At 40.5% G+C, this 25,361-nt stretch overlaps 1 protein-coding gene across 2 annotated transcripts in view; it reads left to right on the plus strand.

Annotated features, from left to right (window-relative positions):
* GTF2B (general transcription factor IIB) overlaps positions 1–25,292 on the plus strand; it is a 32,938-nt gene extending 7,646 nt beyond the window's left edge. For both annotated transcript variants that reach the window (XM_023208150.2, XM_023208160.2), the window contains 5 exons: positions 13,706–13,839; positions 17,592–17,738; positions 17,865–17,994; positions 20,391–20,672; positions 24,878–25,292. In XM_023208150.2, the coding sequence (XP_023063918.1) occupies positions 13,706–13,839; positions 17,592–17,738; positions 17,865–17,994; positions 20,391–20,672; positions 24,878–25,011 (827 nt within the window). In that variant the 3' untranslated portion in view covers positions 25,012–25,292. The remainder of the gene's footprint in view (positions 1–13,705; positions 13,840–17,591; positions 17,739–17,864; positions 17,995–20,390; positions 20,673–24,877) is intronic.
* The last annotated feature ends 69 nt before the right edge of the window (positions 25,293–25,361 follow it).

Below are 25,361 nucleotides of genomic sequence, written 5' to 3' on the forward strand. Positions count from 1 at the left end.
GGGGGGGGGGGGGGGGGGGGGGGTGGATCATGAGGTCAGGAGTTCAAAACCAGCCTGGCCAAGATGGTGAAACTCTGTCTCTACTAAAAATACAAAAATTAGCCTGGCATGGTGGTGGGCGTCTGTAATCCCAGCTACTGGGGAGGCTGAGGCAGAGAATTGCTTGAACCTGGGAGGCGGAGTTTGCATTGAGCCGATATTGCACCACTGCACTCCAGCCTGGGTGATAGAGTGAGACTCTGTCTCAAAAAAAATGAAAAGTCAGTGCTGAGCTTGACAGAAGAACTAGCTGCAGTGGGTTGTCTACGTGGAGCAGCTATAGGAGAAAATAGCTTCAAAGCAATTGCGAAAGTGTTAATTCAGTATAACCTGAAGTGGAATCTGCTAAAATTTATTATAACTGATAAGGGTAAAAATATATGTGGAGCAGAAGACTTAGTGGGACAGATTTGCCAAGATTGAAAATGTAAGGTGTTTAAACAGCCTGTTTATTATATTATTCATCAGCAGTACTTTGTTAGAGAAGACTTTAATTTACCTGGTGTTAACTGAACCAGTAATTGTGAACAATGAACTTCATTCACTCTTGTGGACATAACTATCAATATCAGTTCTGTGACTTTTTTTTTTTTGAGACAGATTCTCTTTTTCAGGCTGGAGTGCAGTGGTGCGATCATGACTCACTTCAGCCTCAACTCCTGGGCTCAAGCAGGACCCTGGCTAATTTTTTTTTTTTTTTTTTGGTAGAGATAGGGTCTCACAGTGTTGCCCAGGCTCGTCTTGAACCCTGGCCTCAAGTGATCCTCTTGCCTTGGCCTCCCAAAGTGCTGGGATTATAGGTGTGAGCTATCATGCTCGGCCAGTTTTGTGACATTTTTTGTTAGAAATAAAAGCTGAGTATTTCTAACAAAATATTGTTAGGGTGACTTGTCTTAATGACACACTAATTTGGTGATTTAGCAGTAGTAAAGTTTTGTTATGATTTTTCTGAACTCAGGGGCCAAGAGTAAGGTTTTTCTGATTCAGTACTGCCTTCAGCTACTGCTGTTGAGCACTGGATGGTTTTGAAAATTAGCTTTTGCTGCAAACTTGCTAATACTTCTTAATGAATTCATCATAGAGTTACAAGGCAAAATACTGCTTTTCTGTGAAACATAAACTGCGGTAAAGTCAATTTCACAAGTTAATATTTGAATCATAAGTAATGTCAAATTGCTTTTATATACTTTATATACTTCCAGTGCTGTCAGAAGTTAAAATAGGATATTCATTACCACATAGATTTGCAGCAGATATATTTTCCAGGCTCAAGCTATATTTCCAGTGGTGTTTTTCAGACCTGAATCCAAATGCAAAGGAAATTTTCATGTTTCAAAATTTGTTTTCACTGCACAGTTAAGGGGGTTCCAGCTAACCTTCAATTGGTAGTGACTAATCTGCAGGGTAACAGTATGTTAAAAGGCCATTATCAGGAGAAGAATGTGATACAATTCTATAAATGCCTTCCAAGCAGTAAATATGCTCAATTAAAATCATATGCTTGTGGATTAATTATCGGTATTTGGCAATACTTATCTATGTGAAAAGAAAGTGAAATATATAAAATCTTGTCAGTACAACATCATTGACACATGAACATTTGTCATTCATTTTGATGATAGAGAACATTAACTTTGAACTCCAGTTAAGTGAAATGTTATCCCCAAAAAAGAGAATTTTATTCTTCTCATTAGACATGTATTACAGTAAATTACCTAATTATTATATTTTAAATTTCAACAATAACAAATAGTGGATTTTTTTCTTATTTTATATAAGTACCTACTTAATATCCTTAATTTTGCCTCTTGACCCACAAAGCCTAAAATATTTACTGTGTCACCCTTTACAGAAAATGTTTGCTTAACCCTTCAGTTAAATGAGAGCCTTCCAATTCTTTCACAATGTTAAGATCAAACTGATAATGTGTTACGAGTGAGACAGACAAAACTGAAGATAATTTCAGCTTCTTAGCTCTCCTAACCTCTGTAGCCTTTTTTTTTTTTTTTTTTTTTTGGGAGTGAGTCTTCCTCTATCCCCCAGGCTGGAGTGCAGTGGCATGATCTTTGCCCACTGCAGCTTCTGCCTCCGGGGTTCAAGCGATTCTTGTGCTTCAGCCTGCTGAGTACCTGGGATTACAGGCATGCACCACCACACCCATGTGTATTTTTAGTAGAGACAGGGTTTCACCATGTTGTCCAGGCTAGTTTTAAACTCCTGGCCTCAAGTGATCCAGCTGCCTCGACCTCCCAACGTTCTGAGTTTATAGGCATGCGCTATGGTGCCTGGCCCATTTTTAAATAACGTAAAAGTATCCCATTATATTTTCAGCCTTCCCACCAGCCTCACTTCCGCTTTAACCGGCAAGACAGTTGAGATTAATCAGCCGGAAAAGGAAGATATAATTCACAGGACTTGTATGCTTTCTTGTGCTTAGAATTCCTAATTTTTGCTTGTACTTTTCTGCTATATCAAACCAAAGGAAGTTAATTTTGTTTTTGCTTTTATTGATTTATTCATATCAAACACGGTGTTAAATCTTGAAGTCTGAAAAAAAATCCAATAAAACTTTCTGTGATATATGAAAATATTTCTTTTTGATACTGATTCTTCTGACATAAAATATAACCAACACTTATTTTAAAATATACGGTAAGCTCATTCATAGATATTTGTGGTTAAATGTGTAATATATCGTGTAAGTGAAGAATCCATTCCGTTACCAAACAAGGACGAGTGTAGAAGAGTCTAGTAGCAAATTTCTGTTTTGCTGAGACTATCATCAAGCAAATTAAGTTGGAAATACCTAAATTGAACATAACACTACATGAGTATAAATTAATATGACATATACATCTGTATATATTAATGTCATATATCAATAGTGAATTTAGATTGCATTAAAATCATGTGTCACTTGGTGAGGATATATTCTGAGAAATGCATTGTTAGATTTCGTCATGTGAACATCATAGATGGTACTTAATAAAACCTAGATGGTATAGTCTGCAACACACCTAGGCTACATAGTATAGCCTATTGCTTCTAAGCTACAAATCTGTACAGTGTTATCGTACTGAGTACTGTAGGCAGTTTTAACTCAGAGGTAAATATGTATGTTTTTCTTTTTTTAAAATACATACCTAGTATTTATTGTTCTGACTTCTGGAGTTTTCGGCCAAACTAGTATATTGTGTTTTTAACATGCGGTTCAATGTAGGCTTTGTGGGGCATGTCTGACCAATTGTACCTTCACTTACTAGTTCTTTTTTTTTGAAGATAGCATCTTGCTCTGTCACCCAGGCTAGAGTGCGGTGGCATGAGCTCGGCTCACTGCAACTTCCACCTCCCAGGGTCAAGTGATTCTCATACTTCAGCCACTCGAGTAGCTGGGATTAAGAGTGTGCACCACCACTCCCAGCTAATTTTTGTTGTTTTGGTAAAGACGGGGTTTCCCCCATGTTGGCCAGGCTGGTCTCAAACTCCTAGCTTCAAACTCCTAGCTTCAAAGAGATACCCCCAGCCTCGGCCTCCCAAAGTACTGGGATTACAGGTGTGAGCCACTGCACCAGGCCCCACTTACTACATTTTTATAGGTACTCAGGTACATAAACTTACCCAGTTTACCTATGAAAAGTGGGAGAAAACTAGTATCCTTTCATCCTATTGTTCTGTGAGTTGTCAGGGTGCATACAGACCCTGCCATATACGTGAATGTGTTCAGCTCTCTCTTATATATCGAACATAGAAAAGGTACAATGAAAAGATGGTATTATAATCTTAAGGGACCACCGTTGTGTATATAGTCCATTCTAAGCCAAAATGTTATGCAACATGTGACTGTATATGTAATTGAATTTGCATCAGCTCACTGGTTTAAAGGCATTTGCTCTTTATTGCCAGCTCAGTTCAGCCTTTACCTCTTACACTAAGAAAATGGGGAAGAAATCAAGCTGGGCAAATATTCTGTAGCCCACTAAGGGATAGCATTTGTGACTTTTTTCTTATTTAAAATACTGTTTTTCATGGGAATTTGAATCCAGACATCAAGTGTTTCCTAATAAATTATCTTGGCATACATGATTTGATTATGCTTGCCATAAAATTTTTTACATTGTCTGAAACATTTTAGATTAAACCATATTAATTTAATAAACATTTTCTGAATTGTTTTTGGACAGTCTCTTTTTTCTTTTCTTTTTCTTTTTCTTTTTTATTTTTTTGAGATAGAGTCTCGCTCTGTTGCCCAGGCTGGTGTGTGGTGGCACAAACTCTGCTCACTGCAACCTCCACCTCCCGGGTTCAAGTGATTGTCCTGCTTCAGCCTCCAGAGTAGCAGGGATTTATAGGCACACGCCACCACGCCCGGCTGATATATTTGTATTTTTAGTAGAGAGGGGTTTTCACCATGTTGGCCAGGCTGGTCTCGAACTCTTGACCTCAGGTCACCCCAACCCCCTGCCTTGACCTCTCAAAGTGCTGGGATTACAGGTGTGGATCACTATGCTCAGCTGGACAGTCCTATATTTAATTAATGTTTAATTTGTGCTCTAAAATTAGAACAGCCCATTGTCACTAATTCCTCTTTAATAGCAAACTCAAGTGTAGATATGGCCCAATTTTCATATTCAGAGCCGTATGTCACCCCTCCCATCTGAGTTAGCAACTAAGAGAGCCCTTTACTATTACTTTTTTTTTTTTTTTTTTTTAAGACGGAGTCTCACTCTGTCACCCAGGCTGGAGTGCAGAGGCTCACTGCAGCCTCCGCCTCCCAGGTTCAAGCAGTTCTCATGCCTCAGCCTCCCGAGTAGCTGGGACTACAGGCACCTGCCGCTACACCTGGCTAATTTTTTGCATTTTTAGTAGAGACAGGGGTTTCACCATGTCTGCTGGGCTGGTCTCGAACACCTAACCTCTGGTGATCCGCCCACCTCGGCCTCCCAAAGTGCTGGAATTACAGGTGTGAGCCACCGTACCCGACCACTGTCACCTTTTTTAATGAAATAATTCATAACACCAAAAGTATATTTATGTTATAAGTTTACATCTTGCACCTTATACCTTTTTTCCTGCCTCTAATAACATTTATCTCATTGTCTTTCAAACCATCACCTCATTCTTCCTGAGGCCAACCCACCACCAATCTCAAAACAAGGGCAAGTGTTTTTGATTTTTCTTAAAGTAACGTAATACTTCAGGAACCAATTTTTGTTTCATTTACAGTTACATTACAAACTACCTCAAAACTTAGTGACTTACAATAGCCATTTTATTTTGCTCATGCTTTTATGAGTCAGTAATTTGGGAAGGAGTTATCTGGGCAGTTGGCATTGGCTGGACCTGTAGGATCTGCTTCTTTGATAACTTCTTCACTTGCATTTCTGGTTCCTCTGTGCTGCTTGACCTCTGCACATGAATCTGTCATCCTCCAGGGCCTCTCTGTAGTTGTCTCACAGTAGTCATATTTTATACTACATGGTAGTTGGCTTCTAAGAGAAGTACCTCAAGAGCAAGTGTTCTGAGAAAGTGGAAGCTAGACATGGGTGGTAGGTAAGGGTTATGCCTAGAACTGGCACAGGATCACTTCAGTATTCTATTCGTCATGGCCATAATAGGACTTAACCTGAGTTGAAGGGAGTAGAGAAATAGGCTGTACCTAAACATGATAGTGACAAGGTCACATTGCAGAACAACATGTGGATGGGAGATATTGTTGCCATCTTTGGAAAATACAAATTGTCACACATTTGCTGTCTTTTGATTTTTTTTTTTTTTTTTTGAGACGGAGTCTGGCTCTGTTGCCCAGGCTAGAGTGCAGTGGCCGGATCTCAGCTCACTGCAAGCTCCGCCTCCTGGGTTTACGCCATTCTCCTGCCTCAGCCTCCCGAGTAGCTGGGACTACAGACGCCCGCTACCTCACCCGGCTAGTTTTTTGTATTTTTTAGTAGAGACGGGGTTTCACTGTGTTTGCCAGGATGGTCTCGATCTCCTGACCTCGTGATTCGCCCGTCTCGGCCTCCCAAAGTGCTGGGATCACAGGCTTGAGCCACCGCGCCCGGCCCTTGATAATGTTTTTCCTTGGTATTTAAATAGCTGTATAGTATTTAGTGTCCTTTAAAACTTGTTTCCAATTTTTGTAGCTGTAGTTAATGCTATTTTTAATGCTATTTAACATGTGATAATTGTTTAATTGGTTCTCTTTTATTTGAATTACAAGATTTTTATTTGAAACATGAAGTGTTATGATTTGGTATTAGCTGCCCATTTCATCATTGATCCTTAAGATACTTCTAGTGACTCTAGAACGACCAATTTTTATTTTTTATTTTATTTTTGAGACAAGATCTCACTCTGTTACCCAGGCTGGAGTGCACCGAAGTCCTCTCGACTCACTGCAACCTCCACCTCCCTGGTTGAAACGATCCTCTCACCCTAGCCTGCTGAGTAGTTGGGACTACAGGCACACGGCACCACACCTGGCTAATTTTTGTATTTTTTGTAGAGACAAGGTTTAGCCATGTTGCCCATGCTGGTCTTGAACTTTTGACCTTACACAGTCTAGCCGCCTCAGCCTCCCAAAATGTCCACGCCCAACCTGGCCCAATTCTTAAAGAAAAGTTTTGTTGTTCCTACTATGAAACTGGTTTTTGTTTGTTTTGTTTTGTTTTGTTTTGTTTTTGAGACCGAGTCTCGCTATGTCGCCCAGGCTAGAGTGCAGTGGCTTTATCTTGGCTCACTGCAACCTCTGTCTCCTGGGTTCCAGCGATTCTCCTGCCTCAGCCTTCTGAGTAGTGGGATTACAGGTGACCACCACCACGCCTGACTAATTTTTGTATTTTTAGTAGAGATGGGGTTTCGCCATATTGGCCAGGCTGTTCTCAAACTCCTGACCTCAAATGATCCACCTGCCTCAGCTTCTCAGAGTGCTGGGATTACAGGCGTGAGCCACTGTGTCCGGCTGAAACTGTTCTAACAGCACTTTTTTGTGGGGTTTTTTCCCCAGATGCCAGTTGTACGATTATGTCGTTTTAAATGTTGAACACTAGGTGGCAGTATTATTATATTTAGATAATCCGTTTGTTCATAAATTTGACCTTGTACATTTCCCATAAATTGATTTTTATAACCAGTAAAGTATTAGCTTAGTAACCTGCCATAATTGCTATTAAAACATAAAATTGGTCTATCATGACTTCTATAAGTTATTTCACAATGAGGAGTTGTTTGAAACTAGTAGTAGTATTTCTAGTTAAAGCCACTTTTTTGTGTACCATTTAAATCTAGATTATTTGATTGTATGTAAAAACAATGTAAAGAAGATACTGGAAAATAGTTTAAGTGTATTTGAAAGAGAAAAATGAGTCCATTTGACCTCTTCCTTCTACTAAACTCATTCTGCATATTGTTTATACCAGCGAATCTGAAATACGAATGTATAAATGTGCATTGAGTCAGCTGGGGAATGTGCTTAAAACGATTCTAGGCTCCATTTGCAGACATTCTAATGTAGGTCATATATTGGTAATATTGAGGAACACAAATCTGTACTATTTACAGTTTACCACATTCTTTTAGATTTTCTGTATGTTTAGATTTTTTATCTTCATATTTTCCATGTCTTCACACCTAGACTGCAGATTCCTGGGGGCATATATTTTATAATTGTGTGTCTCCATTGCTCCTAGTATAGCTAGAAGTTACTGTCTCTAGAATTGAGGGTTGGCTTTACTAATTGATAAGCTGTGTAACTGTAGTTGAGTTACATAATTTGTTCAAGCTTAATTTGTTTCATCTGTAAAATAAATCTTTTTTTCTTCCCCCGTGTAAGACAGATAGCATACATCTCAGAATTGCTGAGTCAAATGAAATAATATGTGAAATACATAGTGGAATTCTAGTATAAGATTTCACTGATACGTATTGTGGAGATACAAGTGCTTTTTTTTGAGGCAGGGTTTCACTCTGTTCTGTTGTCCAGGCTAGTGGCATGATTATGGCTCACCGCAACCTTTACCTCTCAGGCTCAGGTATCCTCCTGCCTCAGTTTCACAAGTAGCTGTGGCCACAGGCTCATACCACCACCCCCAGCTAATTTTTTGAAAAGTTATTAATATTTGTAGAGGTAGCATCTCCCTGTGTCGCCCAGGCTGATCTTGAACTCCTGGGCTCAAGCAGTCGTCCTGCCCCAGACTCCCCACAGTGCTAGAATTACAGGCATGAGCCACTGTGCTCAGCTTCCCCCTTGTTTTTTTTTGTTTTTTGTTTTTTAACCTTGTAGAAAAAGAGGGTGATTCTAAGTCTGAAATGCCACATTTCATAGCATGTCAGTTGCAACAAATGTTTGAGTGATTGCTGTGGGTCTGGTATATTTAATGCTCCAATTATAGTATGTTAAAGATTATTGGGTAACCATCTTTCAATTAGCATTAACAGTGTTTTCCAAAGGGAAAAATTAGGTTTGGTTTAATATGGCCAAGTTTTTAAAATAAGCATATTTATATTCACTTACAAGTTGTTTCTTTGGCATCCCTTGTAAGCCTTTAGACACAGCCTTCTTGCCTAATTTACAGCTTTTAATTTGGGTGCAGTTTTTCTCTTAAGCATCAGAAAATTACTCATTAAGTACTTGAGTAGCAGACTGCCCTTTGATCTGGTTTGTTTCCATTTTACAGAAGGGGAAACTGAGACTCAGATTGCTTAGGTAATTAGCTCAAGATTCCCATCTTATAAGCGACAGAGCCACATAAATCCAGGTCTGTGAGACTTAAAAACCTTTTTTTAACATATGTCTCTGTTAATCACTGTGCTGGTTGGTTACTGAGAGTGACAGAAAGATGAGAATGCTGTAAGCAGACCCTGGAGCCACTCTTTGGATAGTGTATGAAAGAGAGTAGGGTAACTTAATATGGGATCCTGCAGTTAAAGCTACATTACAGATCTTCCAAGTATGGTGACATCCTGAAGATAGTACTGTTGAAATTCGAGTGAAGCACAGTTTTTAAGAATGAGTAAGGATTTATGGAGAGAAAGTTATTCCAAGTAAAGGGAAAAAGAAACCTATGCCATAGGATAGAGGCCTGAACAGTAGTAGTATGTGAGTGGCCAAATTTATTGTGACCAAATTTAGGATACACTTTCAACCAGTGCATCAGCTCCTCCTCTTAGATGCTGCTAATCCTATTGACCTACTTGTATTTGAGGAAAATTGAAATATTATAAGATACCCAGGGATGGAGCTTACAATGTATTTTCCTCACTGTTTTCCACTGTTTCACCTTGAACAGTTTTCTTTAGGGTCTAAACATCAGGGGCAAAGTAGGCTTTTATGGGCTGGTCTGGGAAATAAACTGTGATATGCTTTGTTTCTAGGAGATAATTCATGTTGAGTTCCTACTCAATTTATGGCAACATAAACTGATTTAGAGACTGGTGATTTAGAGACTTGCTGTGTTATTAATAGTATTTCTTTATGAAGTCAGCATTCTCTTCAAACTTGAATGCTGTCATTCAAGCTGACCATTTTTTGGTCAGCATTCTCTTCAAACTTGTCTAATGTAAGATTTCAGTAAGAATGTGTAGTGACCCTGGACTAAAAAGTAGGATTATTTGACATGTCATGAGAAGGAATCGTAGAAAGGATTAAATGACCACAGAAAGTGTGGAAGCTAATGATACATTTCATCATCAACATTAGACTTACTGTTTACAGCATGTTGACTTAAAATAGTTTTACAAAGTATCTTGGAATTTTTTTTTTTTTTTTTTTTTTTTACTTTAAACGTAAAAATATTTGATGCTTAGAGTTTGTCCACCTTGAATAATAATACGTTCAGATTCTTGAACTTCTAGACTTATCAGCACGTTTGACAGCATTTGTAGTTTTTAAACTAAATGAGCCTGTGAAGACAAGTAATTTGGGGTTATTCTGAGACTTCTACTTCTGAATTCTTTACTACAGGTTGTAATGCCACAATGATTAAGATTAGTTTCCAGGAAGACAGCAGAAAGAATTGAAATTCTGGGAAATTCCTCATGTTCCTGTTCTTAAAAATTCCTTTATGAGGAGCTGGGGGCTTGTGCCGTAATCCTGATAACTCAGGAGGCTGAGGCAGGAGGATCACTTGGGGCCAGGAGTTCAAGACCAGCCTAGGCAATGTAGCCAGACCGTGTCTGTAAAAAAAGAAATTTTTTTTTAGTTAGCTGTGTGTGGTGGCACAAGCCTATAGTCCTACCTGCTTGGGGGAATTAGTTCCCCCAAGTAGCTGGTGAGAATCGCTTGAGCGCAGGAGTTTGAGGCTGCAGTGATATGATTGTACCACTGCACTCTAGCCTAGGTGACAGATCAAGACTCCACCTCCAAAAAATAAAACAAAAATTTAAATTCCTTTATTAAATTATAAAAATAAGAAGCAAAAACACTCTTAAGAGTCTAGGTCAGGCTAGAAAATCAGACCCTCCTTAGTATTTGCTTCCTGGCTGGTTTTGGTGTGTTACAGTTTCCCCTGCACGATAAGCCCTTCTGGTTTTCGCGTTGTACTATGAACTATCTGTACTATTTACAGTTTACCACATTCTTTTAGATTTTCTGTATGTTTAGATTTTTTATCTTCATATTTTCCATGTCTTCACACCTAGACTGCAGATTCCTGGGGGCATATATTTTATAATTGTGTGTCTCCATTGCTCCTAGTATAGCTAGAAGTTACTGTCTCTAGAATTGAGGGTTGGCTTTACTAATTGATGTACTGTGTACTATGGGAACTCTGTCTCTAATCTCAATCCCTTTGTAATGTGGACACATGGTAGTCCAACTGATAATCCACTTTTACCTTGGTGATTCAGCTGTTTAAAGAAAAGTTTTTCTGTTGCGTGCGGTGGCTACTTGGGGAGGCCGAGGTGAGTGGATTGCTTGACTAGCCTAGGTAACATGGGCAAAACCCCGTCTACAAGAAATACAAAAATTAGCCAGGCATTAGTGGTGCATATCTGTAGCTGCTCAGAAGGCTAAGGTGGAGGTATTGCTTGAGCCTGGGAGGCAAAGGCTGCAGTGAGCCGAAATTGCACCACTATACTCAAGCCTGGGCGACAGAGCGAGACCCTGTCTGAAAAATAAAAGAAAGAAAAAAGAAACATTTTGTCAGAGGCTTCAGGAATGAATCATTCTCTTGAGCATTTGCTTACTTTCGACAGGGTCTCACTCACCCAGGCTGGAGTGCAGTGGTGTGATCACGGCTCCCTGCTCCCTGTAGCCTCAACCTCCTGGGCTCAGGTGATCCTCCCACCTCAGCCTCCCTACAGGCATGTGCCACCACGCTCAGCTAATTTGTTTTTGTATTTTTTTGTAGAGACAGGGTTTCACCATGTTGCCCAAGCTGGTCTCGAACTCCTGGGCTCAAGTGATTTTCCTGCCTCAGCCTCCCAAAGTGCTAAGATTACAGGCGTGAACCACAAGTGATTTTCCTGCCTCAGCCTCCCAAAGTGCTAAGATTACAGGCGTGAACCACCATGCCCCGCCTTTTCTTAAATCTATCACTAAGGTTAAATTACATGATCACTATACTGTGGTGGTTTATGAGCATTTAAATTAATTTTTATATACAAAATTAAAAAGCATGGTCTAGGTGGAATTCCTTCTGTTTTCTCTGTTCTTTGCTGTCCTCCTGATCAAGTACTTAGCAGAGCACTTGGAAACTTTTAAAGTCTTCTATGGAGATCAGTGTTTTTGTTTTGTTATTTGGGTTTTGTTTTTTTTTTTATTTGAGACGGAGTTTTGCTCTTGTTGCCCTCTTGTTGTGATCTCGGCTCACCACAACCTCCGCCTCCTGGGTTCAAGCAGTTCTGCCTCAGCCTCCGGAGTAGCTGGGATTACGAGCATGCACCACCATGCCCAGCTATTTTGTATTTTTAGTAGAGACAGGGTTTCTCCATCTTGGTCAGGCTGGTCTCAAACTCCTGACCTCAGGTGATCCGCCTGCCTTGGCCTCCCAAAGTGCTGGGATTACAGGCATGAGCCACTGCGCCCGGCCGGAGATTAATGTTTTAAACTGATGCCTCTCCCTTATCTTCCCCACAAAAGAGGAGAAACTCAGAATATTTGCTATCTTTCTAATTTTCATAGCAGTAAATAGCGAATATTGAGCACTTAGTACTACTTTTTAAACACTTTACATGCACTATACATGGATATTATAATAGCTTATTTAATCTTTATAATCTTTAAAATATGAGGTTAAGGAGAATTTTAGAGCTGAGGTAATAAAGACATAGAAATGAAGTAATATTCTAAGGCTAAGCAGCAAAGGGCAGAGTTCACACTCTTGACTATTATATTAATTGACTGTTAATACCATAACTCTAATTGCTGCAGTAACTGGTTTCTGCCATTTGTTTCTTTCTGCTTGCTGTGTATACACAAAGACGAAATGGTCTGGTTCCTTCCTACTTTCAGCTTCATCACAATTCACTGAAAAAGCTCGTGTTTTATAATTGGAGTGTAGAACAGACTCTGATGTGCATTTCAGTTCTAGCTATGTGATCTTAGGCTAGTTCATCGTATTTGTAAAGTGGCAGTAAAAGTGGTACCTCCCTTGATAAGGCTGTGAAGATTCAGTGAGAACATGTACAAAAGGGCACAGTGAGTAGCGTGTGTAAGTGTTCAGTGTTAACTTTTGACTACTCTGAAGGTATTGCCAGACATTGAGATTTCTCACCAAAACAGTAATAATACGGTTTACTTGTGTCTGCTTTTTTTTGACATGATATACTTATATGTTGCCTCTTTGCTTAAAGAGAAAAGTTTGCCTACCAGGCTTTCTTCTTACTGATTCTAGGCTTGAAGTTTATGCCGTATAAATTATTTGGCCACATATATTTTTCATCAAATTGTTACTTTGGGCCGGGCGCAGTGGCTCAAGCCTGTAATCCTGGCACTTTGGGAGGCCGAGACGGGCGGATCACGAGGTCAGGAGATCGAGACCATCCTGGCTAACACGGTGAAACCCCGTCTCTACTAAAAAATACAAAAAACTAGCCGGGCGAGGTGGCAGGTGCCTGTAGTCCCAGCTCCTCAGGAGGCTGAGGCAGGAGAATGGCATAAACCCGGGAGGCGGAGCTTGCAGTGAGCTGAGATCCGGCCACTGCACTCCAGCCTGGGTGACAGAGCGAGACTCCGTCTCAAAAAAAAAAAAGAAAAAAAAAATGGTTTACTTAACAGAAGCTTAGGCTTATTTTCTGCAAAGCATTTCCCACCAAAACTTAGTGACATTTTAATATGAGATTATTTGCATTAATACCATTCTAAAAAATGTTTTCTGTTTTTTTTCCCATGCCTGTTGCAAATTTTGTGCAAAATCTGGTTCTTAATCATTATTACATTGGTTTGCCTTTGCATCACATATGAATAGCTGTACTTTGCTACTTTTGACATTCTTTTTCTTCCAAGAGTTAGAATATCATAGCATAATGTTTCAAGAGGATTATTGTTAGACTGGCACAATAGTTAAAGTAATGCTTTAGGACAAATGTCTGAAATGTGATATTTGAGCTAGATCCTAGATGTCCATGTGGAGATTTCCTGGGAATAAAATGGCTTAGTTGGGCATTGGACAGTGTAGTTAGGTAAACCTTATCTTGACAAAATGATTCAGGTATGTGCTTATATTCTTAGGTGACCGGGTTATCGATGTGGGATCTGAATGGCGAACTTTCAGCAATGACAAAGCAACAAAAGATCCATCTCGAGTTGGAGATTCTCAGAATCCTCTTCTGAGTGATGGAGATTTGTCTACCATGATTGGCAAGGTAATAATAAGTCCATTTGGCGGGAAATACCAATTGCAGAATGACCATGGACCTGAGAGTTTGGGAACTTTGCAAAAGTGTGTCACTGCACCAGTGGGGACTCTTGACCTGTCTAATAAGATTTGCCAGTAATATCATTGTGAATGATGGCTAACTTGTGTGTGTATTCCATCCTAAAGTGGGGAAGACTTTTAAATCAAATTAAATCCAAATTACAGGGCCTTTATAACAGGCCTTTTTTTCATAAATCACATTTTGTATACACAAAAAATGAGTGTAGTGTGGCCTTCATGAGTTAATATTGATATATTCTTTGAATAGCAAGAATGTCTTCTCGGCTGGGCATGGTGGCTCACGCCTGCAATCCCAGCACTTTGGGAGGCCGAGGTGGGTGGAGATCAAGAGTTCAAGACCAGCCTGGCCAAGATGGCAAAACCCCGTCTCTACTAAAAATACAAAAATCAGCCGGGCATGGTGGTGGGCACCTGTAATCCCAGCTACTCAGGAGGCTGAGGCAGAGAATTGCTTGAACCCGGGAGGCGGAGGTTGCAGTGAGCTGAGATCGCGCCACTGTCCTCCAGCCTAGACGACAGAGAGAGACTCCATCTTTAAAGAAAAAAAAAGACAAAAGAAAAACTTGTCTGGGCAACAGGCTGGAGTACAATAGTATAATCAAAGCTCACTGCACACTCAAAACTTCTGGGCTCCAGTGATCCTCCTTCCCTGACCTCCCAAGTAGTTAGGACTACAGGCGCATACCACCACACCTGGCTAATTTTTATTTTTTTAAATTTTTTTGGCCAGGCTCGGTGGCTCACGCCTGTAATCCCAGCACTTTAGGAGGCTGAGGCGGGCAGATAGCTTGAGGTCAAGAGTTTGAGACCAGCCTGGCCAACACAGTGAAACCCCACCTCTACTAAAAATACAAAAAAAAGTTGCCAGGTGTGGTGGCGGGCGCCTGTAATTCCAGCTACTCAGGAGGCTGAGACAGGAGAATTGCTTGAAACCAGGAGTCGGAGGTTGCAGTGAGCCAAGATCACGCCACTGCACTCCAGCCTGGGTGACAGAGTGAGACTCTTGTCCAGGCAGGTCTTGAACTCCTGGTCAGGCTCCCGCAATCCTCCCGCCTCAGGCTCCCAAAGCGCTGGGATTACAGGTATGAGTTACCATGCCGAACCCTGCATAGCCTGTTTTGTTTTTGAGACAGGGTCTAACACTGTTGCTCAGGTGGGAGTGCGATAGCATGATCTCAGTTCACTGTAACCTTCCCCTCCCAGGCTGAAGTGATCCTTCTGCCTCAGCCTCCCAAGTAGCTGGGACCACAGGTGTGGGCCACTACACCTGGCTAATTTTTTTTATTTTTTTGTAGAGACAAAGTTTCACCATGTTGCCCAGGCTGGTCCCAATTCTTGGGCTCAAGTGATCCACCCACCTCAGCCTCCCAAGGTGCTGGAATTACAGGTGTGAGCCACCATCTGTGGCCAAGATAGAAATATTTTTAAGCTGCTAGATTTATCACATAATAAATTTCTATGTGTACTTGGACATATTTTTCGACTTTCTATTTTTTCCTGTCCTGGTCCAGTTAGTCAAATGCTGTACCACACTGTTCTAATATATAGTAGCACTAGTTTTCCCTCATTGCTCTTCTTTTTCAGCATTTTCTTCACTAGTGTTTTCCATTTAAAGGTTAAGTTTGTTTCCAATCATTTTTTTAAAAAGTTTAGGTTTGTTCACTTGCATTTTTTATACCTTTGGAGTTGATCATATGATTTTCCTCAGCTCTATTAATATGATGTTTTATATTAGATTCTTTAATATATTTGTGGACCAGTCTCCACTTGGTTGATATTACTTGCCTTTTAATACACTGTTGGATTCTGTTTTCTGTGGAGTTTTTTGGTTTTTTTCTTTTGAGACAGGGTCTCATTCTGTCACCCAGTCTAGAGTGAAGTGATGTGATCATAGCTAACTGCAGCCTCAAACTCCCAGGCTTAGGTGACCCTCCTGCCTCAGCATCCCGAGTAGCTGATACCACAGGTGTGCGCCACCACATTCTGCCTGTTTTGTTTTGTTTTTCTGAGACGGAGTTTCACTCTTGTCACCTAGGCTGGAGTGCAATGGCATGTTCTCAGCTCACCACAGCCACGTCAAGTGATTCTCCTGCCTCAGCCTCCCAAGTAGCTGGGATTACAGGCATGTGCCACCACGCCTGGCTAATTTTGTATTTTTAGTAGAGGCGGGGTTTCTCCGTGATGGTCAGGCTGGTCTCAAACTTCCGACCTCAGGTGATCCGCCCACCTCAGCCTCCTAAAGTGCCAGGATTACAGGCACGAGCCACCACGCCTGGCCTGTTTTTTAATATTTAATATTTTCACTGAGGTTTTGGTCAGATTCATTTGCAAATTGACATAGGGAAAATTGACTTCTTCATAATAAATCTTGTATTCAAAAACTCATAATGGGCCGGGCACGGTGGCTGAAGCCTGTAATCCCAGCACTGTGGGAGGCCAAGACGGGCGGATCACGAGGTCAGGAGATCGAAACCATCCTGGGTAACCCGGTGAAACCCCGTCTCTACTAAAAAATACAAAAAAAAAACTAGCCGGGCGTGGTGGCGGGCGTCTGTAGTCCCAGCTACTCGAGAGGCTGAGGCAGGAGAATGGCGTAAACCCGGGAGGCGGAGCTTTCAGTGAGCTAAGATCCGGCCACTGCACTCCAGCCTGGGCAACAGAGTGAGACTCCGTCTCAAAAAAAAAAAAAAAAAAAAACTCATAATGCCTTTCCATTTCCTTAGGTATCTTACGTGTCCTTCAGGAGATGTTTGAAAGTTTTCTTCATGAACATCTCACATGTTTCTCAAGTTTATTCCAAGATTTTTGTTGTTGTAATTGAAAAATTTGCTTTCCTTGTCTTTTAACTGGTTGATTGTACTTATGAAGGGTATTGATTTCTATTTATTTTGACCTTGCTGCTTTAATGAATTATTTATGGCAGCTGGTTTTTAGTGATTTTCTTGCATACTCCAGGTGTATAAAGATACTATCTGCAAATAGTTTATCACCTCCTTTCCAATTTTGTACTTCTGATTTTTCTCTTGGTTAATTGGCTAGTTTTCCCGATCAGTGTTATAAAATGGTAGCAGTAGGAGGTGCGTTTGTCTTGTGATTTTGGTGATAATGCTGGTAATGTTTCTTCATTAATTGTACTGGCTTTGGGCAGAGGAGAGTAGTTTTCTAATGTAAAGAAGTACTCATTTGTAGTGTCCTATGAGTTTTTATCAAAAATGAACTTTGAATTTTGTTCATTTGCCTTTTTAGCACCTTTGGAGATGATCATGATTTTTCTCCTTAGATCTAATAATGTAATGTTTTACATTATTTGATTCTCTAATAATATCTTGTGGAACAATCTCCAGTTGGTCATGATATACTACCTTTTAATATGCTGTTGGATTCTGTTTTCTAGTATTTGATATTTTTTATCATATTTCTAAGTGAAATTAGACTTCCTTTTTCCATGGTTTTGTCAGGTTTTTGTATCATATTTCTATTTATACACTTTAAGCTTCACATTTTCTATGTTCTTGAACAGTTGTTAGAATTACATATTCCTTTAGTATAGATGGGCAGGATGCACAATTCAGATTTCTAGTCTATATAGAATCAGATCTTGTAAGTTATATTTTCATAGAAATTGTCCATTATTCATACTTTCCAAAACGTTTTTTCATAGTTTTAACTGTTCTATAGGGTACAGGAGCTGCAAGTTTTGATGAATTTGGCAATTCTAAGTACCAGAATCGGAGAACAATGAGCAGTTCTGATCGGGCAATGATGAATGCATTCAAAGAAATCACTACCATGGCAGACAGAATCAATCTACCTCGAAATATAGTTGTAAGTTCTTGTCCACCTTCTTTAAGCCATTCTGGCATTGACTTTGCATAATTTAATGAACATGTGAAATTTCGATATTGCAGCTAATTAAATGACAGAGTTAAACTTAGTTTCTCTGCTTTGAAGGATCGAACGAATAATTTATTCAAGCAAGTATATGAACAGAAGAGCCTGAAGGGAAGAGCTAATGATGCTATAGCTTCTGCTTGTCTCTATATTGCCTGTAGACAAGAAGGGGTTCCTAGGACATTTAAAGGTAAGTTTTTAGCTTTGTTTTTTGTTGTTGTTGTTGTTTTGTTGTTGGTTGGTTGGTTGGTTGGTTTGTTGAGATGGAGTCTCACTCTGTCGCCCAGGCTGGAGTGCAGTGGTGCGATCGTGGCTCACTGCAACTTCCACCTCCCATGTTCAAGCTATACTCCTGCCTCAGCTTCCTGAGTAGCTAGGATTACAGGCACGTGCCACCACATCTGGCTAACTTTTGTATTTTTAGTAGAGACGGGGTTTCGCCATGTTGGCCATGCTGGTCTCGAACTTCTAACCTTAGGTGATCTGCCCACTTTGGCCTCCCAAAGTGCTAAAATTAACAGGCATGAGACACTGTGCCCAGCCTAGAATAGCATTTTCTACATCATATTAAAGAAACAGACCAATGTCAGGCAGCTTTGACACTTAGAAGCTAAGTCATCTTTATTGTCACTATAGTAATCCACTTGAGCATAATTTGCCAGTGTCTACTTATTTTGTTCCTTGGCAGCAAATTCATAGCATGTTCTTTTAGGCTGTTTTCCCACGTAGACTCATTTTAGTCCATGTAAGCCCACTATGTTCTTTGCTAGTGAGATCTTTTGATGGACTGTTATTTTGTGGGCTTTCAGGCCTGTAATGGTAAACCAAAGTAGGCCATTTACACATTTGGTTTACATGAAAACAGTTTCCATTTCTAGCACCAGTCTCTGTAGATGAGGGAGTCAAGCTTTAGAAAGTATCAGTGAAGGCCAGGTACAGTGAGTCACACCTGTAATCCCAGCACTTTGGGAGGCCGAGGTGGGAGGATCACCTGAGGTCAGGAGTTCGAGACCAGCCTGGCCAATATGGTGAAACCCCGGCTCTACCAAAAATACAAAAATTAGCCAGGCATGGTGGTGCGCGCCTGTAATCCCAGCCACTTGGGAGGCGGAGGTTGCAATGAGCCAAGGTCGCACCACTGCACTCCAGCCTGGGCGACAGAGCAAGACTTCATCTCAAAAATAAATTAAAAAAAAGTATCAGTGAAGTTTTTTCTCTTGAGGTGTATTGTTTGCATTTTTACACTTCAGTTGGAGGCCTTGAAAGAACTGTTATTTTTCATACAGTCTGCAGTTACATGGGAATATGTAACAGTTTGTTCAGTGTTGCTCACTGACTTACACTACCAAAGCCAGTTTAGCTGAAGACTATACTTAACCCTTTATTCATCCAGTGAGTATTTTTTATGTTTTCTTATGTAAAAGTGAAGAGGTGATGGCCTTTATCATCATCTTTTTTGTTGTTTTTATAACTAAAACAGCTTTTGTTAAATTTCTTCTGAAAGTGTATGGTGGTTGCATCTGGGAATAACAGGGTCAAATATTTTATCTCATCGAGTTATATAGCCCATAATCGCAGGGATTTTATGTACACACGACACTGTGTTGCCTAAGAGGCATCCTTTAGCTTGAGTATTTTCTTTCAGCTCCTTGATAACGCTGCTTACAACAGGTTAATATATAAATATCAATTTTTCATTTAAAGAAATTTACTTGCAATGAATTAATCCTTAGAGCAGTTAATATTTCGAAAGATTAAGACCTAAATTTAGCCAGGCGCAGTGACTCACACCTGTAATCTCAGCACTTTGTGAGGCCGAGGCAGGTAGATCACAAGGTGAGGGGTTTAAGACCAGCCTGGCCAAGATGGTTGAAACCCCATCTTTACTAAAAATACAAAAAGTTAGTCAGGTGCGGTGGCAGGCGCCTGTAATCCTAGCTACTCAGGAGGCGGGAGAATCGTTTGAACCCGGGGAGCAGAGGTTGCAGTGAGCTGAGATGGCATGACTGCACTCCAGCCTGGATGACAGAGTGAGACTTCATCTCAAAAAACAAACAAAAACCCTATATTTAAAGAGTGAAGAACATTAGGCCTGGCACAGTGGCTCACGCCTGTAATCTCAGCACTTTGGGAGGCCAAGGCAGGAGGATCACCTGATGTCAGGAGTTCTAGACAAGCCTGGGCAACATAGTGAAACCCTGTCTCTACTAAAAACAAAAAAGTTAGCCAGGTATGGTGGTGCACGCCTGTAGTCTCAGCTACTTGGGAGGCCGAGGCAGGAGAATCACTTGAGCCCAGGAGGTGGAGGTTGCAGTGGGCTGAGATAGTGCCACTGCTCTTAGTCTGGGCGACAGAGTGAGACTCTGTCTTAAAAAAAAAAAAGTGTGATGAACATTAAAGTTAACTGAGAAATTTGCAGTTATCTCTGGGGGGAAGTATCACTGAGAGAATTAGGGTTTTATCTTTAAGGCATGATTGAATGTTTTACAATTAGAATGTATATTATGTTTATAATTAGAAATGGTAGATTCTAAGATGAACTATATGGCTGCAGTGAATTGATTTATTTAATTTTTTTTCTTTTAGAAATATGTGCCGTATCACGAATTTCTAAGAAAGAAATTGGTCGGTGTTTTAAACTTATTTTGAAAGCACTGGAAACCAGTGTGGATTTGATTACAACTGGGGACTTCATGTCCAGATTCTGTTCCAATCTTTGTCTTCCTAAACAAGTGCAGATGGCAGCTACCCATATAGCCCGTAAAGCTGTGGAATTGGACTTGGTTCCTGGGAGGAGCCCCATCTCTGTGGCAGCGGCAGCTATTTACATGGCCTCACAGGCATCAGCTGAAAAGAGGACCCAAAAAGGTAGGGTTCGTCATCAGGAAGTGTGGCAGTAAACTGAAATTCGCAGCATGTGATTGTTTTTCCATTTTAAGTTTGAACCAGGTAAATAGCAAGAACCCACATTTGGCCGGGCACAGGGACTCATGCCTGTAATGTCAGCACTTTGGAAGGCCAAGGCAGGTGGATCACCTAAGGTCAGGAGTTCGAGACCATTCTGATGAACGTGGTAAAACCCCATCTCTACTAAAAATACGAAAATTAGCTGGGTGTGGTGGTGGGGCTTGTAATCCCAGCTACTTAGGAGGCTGAGGCAGGAGAATTCCTTGAATCTGGGAGGTGGAGGTTATAGTGAGCCGAGATTGTGCCATTGCACTCCAGCCTGGGCAACAGAGCAAGACTCCATCTCAAAAAAAAAAAAAAAAAGAAAACAACCCACTTTTAAGGCATCGTTCCTCAACATCAAAATGTTAAGAAAAATGTTTTGCTTTTAAATAGCTCATAAAAAAAATGTTCAGAGACATAACCCTGTAAACCTATTTTTTTTCCCATTTGAATTATTTTAGTTTGTACATCTTTTATTCTTACAAGTTCTTTTTTCTCCCTAAATATATCCTCTTGATCACACTCTTTTCCTCCCCAAACTTACCTTTTTAAATCTTAGGGGTCAGGGAGGCATGCTTTGTTTCTCACTGCTTGGCATGGGATCCTACAGATAGACACGCTGTAAAATATGTGTTGGCCATCAGCCTTTAACATTCTGTAAAGGTTGGTTTTTTCCTATCTTGTACAGTATTTTACAGTTTCTTAATACAAATTCTGGAGTAAGTAGACGTAAGTGGTTCAGCTTTCTAAAACCATGTTTAAATTTAGTGTTGTAGGAAAACTTTCACCAGAAGTATTAAGTGAATTTCTTTTCCTTTTTCCTTTTTCCGTTTCTTTTGAAACAGTCTCCCTCTGTTGCCCAGGCTGGAGTGCAGTGGCGCAATCTCAGCTCACTGCAACCTCTACCTCCTGGGTTTAAGCTATCTTCGTGCCTCACTGCAACCTCCACTTCCTGGGTTTAAGCTATTCTCATGCCTCAGCTTTCTGAGTAACCGGGACTACAGCCACGTGCCACCACACCCAGCTAATATTTGTATTTTTAGTAGAGATGGGGTTTCACCATGTTGGGCAGGCTTGTCTCGAACTCCTGGCCGCCTTATGTGATTCGCCTGCCTCCACCTCCCAATGTGCTGGGATTATAGGCACAAGCCACCATGCATGGCCCACTAACTCCCTTTTAAATTTAGAAGTGACTACTCCTATCTAAATCTTTGAAGATTATAGAAGTTATTCATAAACAAATGCATGTAAAGAAATTCATAAACTAGGTGTGGTGACCAGCCTCCTGGCCAACATGCCAAAACCCTGTCTCTACTAAAAAATACAAAAAAATTAGTCAGGTGTGGTGGCACACATCTGTAATCCCATCTAGTAGGGAGGCTGAGGCAGAAGAATCACTTGAACCCAGGAGGCAGAGGTTATAGTGAGCTGAGATCATGCCACTGCCCTCCAGCCTGGGTTGATGGAGTGAGGCTCTTTTTCAAAAAAAAAAAAAAGGTGGCAGGGCGTGGTGGCTCACACGTGTAATCCCAGCACTTTGGGAGGCCAAGGTGAGTGGATTGCTTGAGGCCAGGAGTTCAAGACCACCCTGGCCAACATGGCAAAACCCTGTCTCTACTAAATACAAAAATCAGCCCAGCATGGTAGTGCACACCTGTAGTCCCGGCTACTTGGGAGGCTGAGACATGAGAATCTCTTGAACCTGGGAGGCAGAGGTTGCTATGAGCCTAGATTGCACCACTGTACTCCAGCCTGGGAGACAGAACAGGACTGTCTCAAAAAACAAAAACAGAAAGTGAGTTAGTGAATTACTGGCCTCCGTAACTTTGTAATACTCTATTGACAACAGCCTTCAGCTTATAATAAATGATAGGAATAATTAGAAAAAGGAAGCCAATCATTAGTTATTTAAAGGAGCCATTATCCATTCCCTTTGGCCTTCACTTACGTTTTAAGGAAATTTTGAGTCTTTTAGTAAAATTGAGAAGTTGCAGTTAGGCAGTTTGTCCTTGAGGTACATTTCTAGTTGTAAAGATTATTTTGATGAACATCATGGAAACATTAATCTTGGTGCTTTCTGCTTTTTAGCTTTATATGAAAAGTCTGGCCGGGTGCGGTGGCTCAAGCCTGTAATCCCAGCACTTTGGGAGGCCGAGATGGGCGGATCACGAGGTCAGGAGATCAAGACCATCCTGGCTAACAGTGAAACCCCGTCTCTACTAAAAATACAAAAAAACTAGCCGGGCGAGGTGGCGGGCGCCTGTAGTCCCAGCTACTCGGGAGGCTGAGGCAGGAGAATGGCGTAAACCCGGGAGGCGGAGCTTGCAGTGAGCTGAGATCCGGCCACTGCACTCCAGCCGGGCGACAGAGCAAGACTCCGTCTCAAAAAAATAAATAAATAAGTAAAAAATAAAAAAAAAAAGAAAAGTCTTCTTCAAATGTAAGGTCCTTCTCTTCCCTTCACAGCAGGCAGTTGACATTCAAATAGTTGCCATTTATTGGTATTTAGATGTAAAATAATATAATGCAGTGTGAGATAAGGAAATTTAAAATTAGCTAATTGTACAGTGATGGCAGGCATTCACAGTGAAAATCACTAAAACCTCACTTGATTTGAATCAACTGTGAAAAGGTGATAAAATGAGTTTGTATTAAAAGATGTTTAGGCCAGGCATGGTGGCTCACGCCTGTAATCCCAGCACTTTGGGAGGCTGAGGCAGGTGGATCACCTGAGGTGAGGAGTTTGAGACCAGCCTGGGGAGCATGGTGAAACCCTGCCTCTACTAAAAATACAAAAATTAGCTGGATGTGTTGGCAGGTGCCTCAGCTACTCAGGAGACTGAGACAGGAGAATCGCTTGAACCGGGGAGGCAGAGGTTGTAGTGAGTAGAGATCTTGCCATTGCACTCCAGCCTGGGTGACAGAGCGAGATTCCATCTTTAAAATAAATAAGTGATGTTTAAAAATCCATTTTAATAAAGCATTCATAATACTTAACCAAATATTGTAGTGGCAGTCCTTTGGTATTTCTTTTAATGACTTTGAAAGGAAAAAAGGGACAGTGACTTTAAAGGGTAAAAGTGGGTCTAGTAGGATTTTGTAATAGACTAGAAATGTTCGTTTGAGCTAAAAATATTTGCTTATGTGCTTGTATCAGTGAAAAACATCTCCGTATGCTATAAGTAGCTGTTTGACCTTGATGTATTAAATAGAAAAAAAGACTGTAGAACAATATTTACAGTGTCACATTTTGTTTTTAATAGGAACCTCTTAACAGAAGTTAGCTAGGGGAGATTTTGCATGGGAGCTTTCAAACACAGAAATAAAAAGTGAATTTCTTTACAAGAATGTATTTGTGGAGTACTTTGTGATCATCAGAAAGATTTATAAAGAAAAAGGAGCAGTCAGTTGTAAATACGATACCTAGTATGACACTTCTAATACTAAGTCCTGAACACTATTCGTATATTTTATATTAGTTAAACCCTTTAAAACATTGACAGCTCTGTAAAGTAGTAACTACTGCTATCATTTTTATTGTTGTTGGTTACTGACTTTAGCTCCCGCTCTTTTTTTTTTTTTTTTTTTTTGAGTCAATTTTTGGTTAAGCATTATGAATGCTTTATTAAAATGGATTTTTAAACATCATTTATTTATTTATTTAGAGATGGAATCTTGCTCTGTCACCAGGCTGGAGTGCAGTAGTGCGATCTTGGCTGACTGCACCCTCCGCCTCCCGGGTTCAAGCAATTCTCCTGCCTCAGCCTCCCGAGTAGCTGGGACTACAGGCGCCCGCCACCACACCTGGCTAATTTTTTGTATTTTTAGTAGAGATGGGGTTTCACCATGCTGGCCAGGCTGGTCGCGATCTCCTGACCTAGTGATCTGCCCAACTCGGCCTCCCCAAGTGCTGGGATTATAGGCGTGAGCCACTGCGTCTGGCCTAGCTGCTGCTTTCTACCTTTTAGTATGTATTTCCATTATCAGTTTTTAGAAATCACTTCTGTTTTGTTTTGAAGTTTGGCGCTTTATACTGTATAATCATATCTCACAAATGACAATGCAGGTAATAGAAAGGAGGTAGGATGGAAATGATGGTTAATGTTTTGATTTTTGTCTTTTAGAAATTGGCGATATTGCTGGTGTTGCTGATGTTACAATCAGACAGTCCTATAGACTTATCTATCCTCGAGCCCCGGATCTGTTTCCTACAGATTTCAAATTTGACACCCCAGTGGACAAACTACCACAGCTATAAATTGAGGCAGCTAACGTCAAATTCTTGAATACAGAACTTTGCCTGTTGTACATAGCCTATACAAAATGCTGGGTTGAGCCTTTCATGAGGAAAAACAAAAGACATGGTACGCATTCCAGGGCTGAATACTATTGCTTTGCATTCTGTATGTATATACTAGTGAAACATATTTAATGATTTAAATTTCTTATCAAATTTCTTTTGTAGCAATCTAGGAAACTGTATTTTGGAAGATATTTGAAATTATGTAATTCTTGAATAAAACATTTTTCAAAACTAAAGTTTTTGTTATAATTATATGTTACATTTAACTTATACATAATTATAAATAATGCAAATCATTGCAGCTA

This window comes from Piliocolobus tephrosceles, chromosome 1 (assembly GCF_002776525.5).
Source record: "Piliocolobus tephrosceles isolate RC106 chromosome 1, ASM277652v3, whole genome shotgun sequence".
Lineage (NCBI taxonomy): Eukaryota > Metazoa > Chordata > Mammalia > Primates > Cercopithecidae > Piliocolobus > Piliocolobus tephrosceles.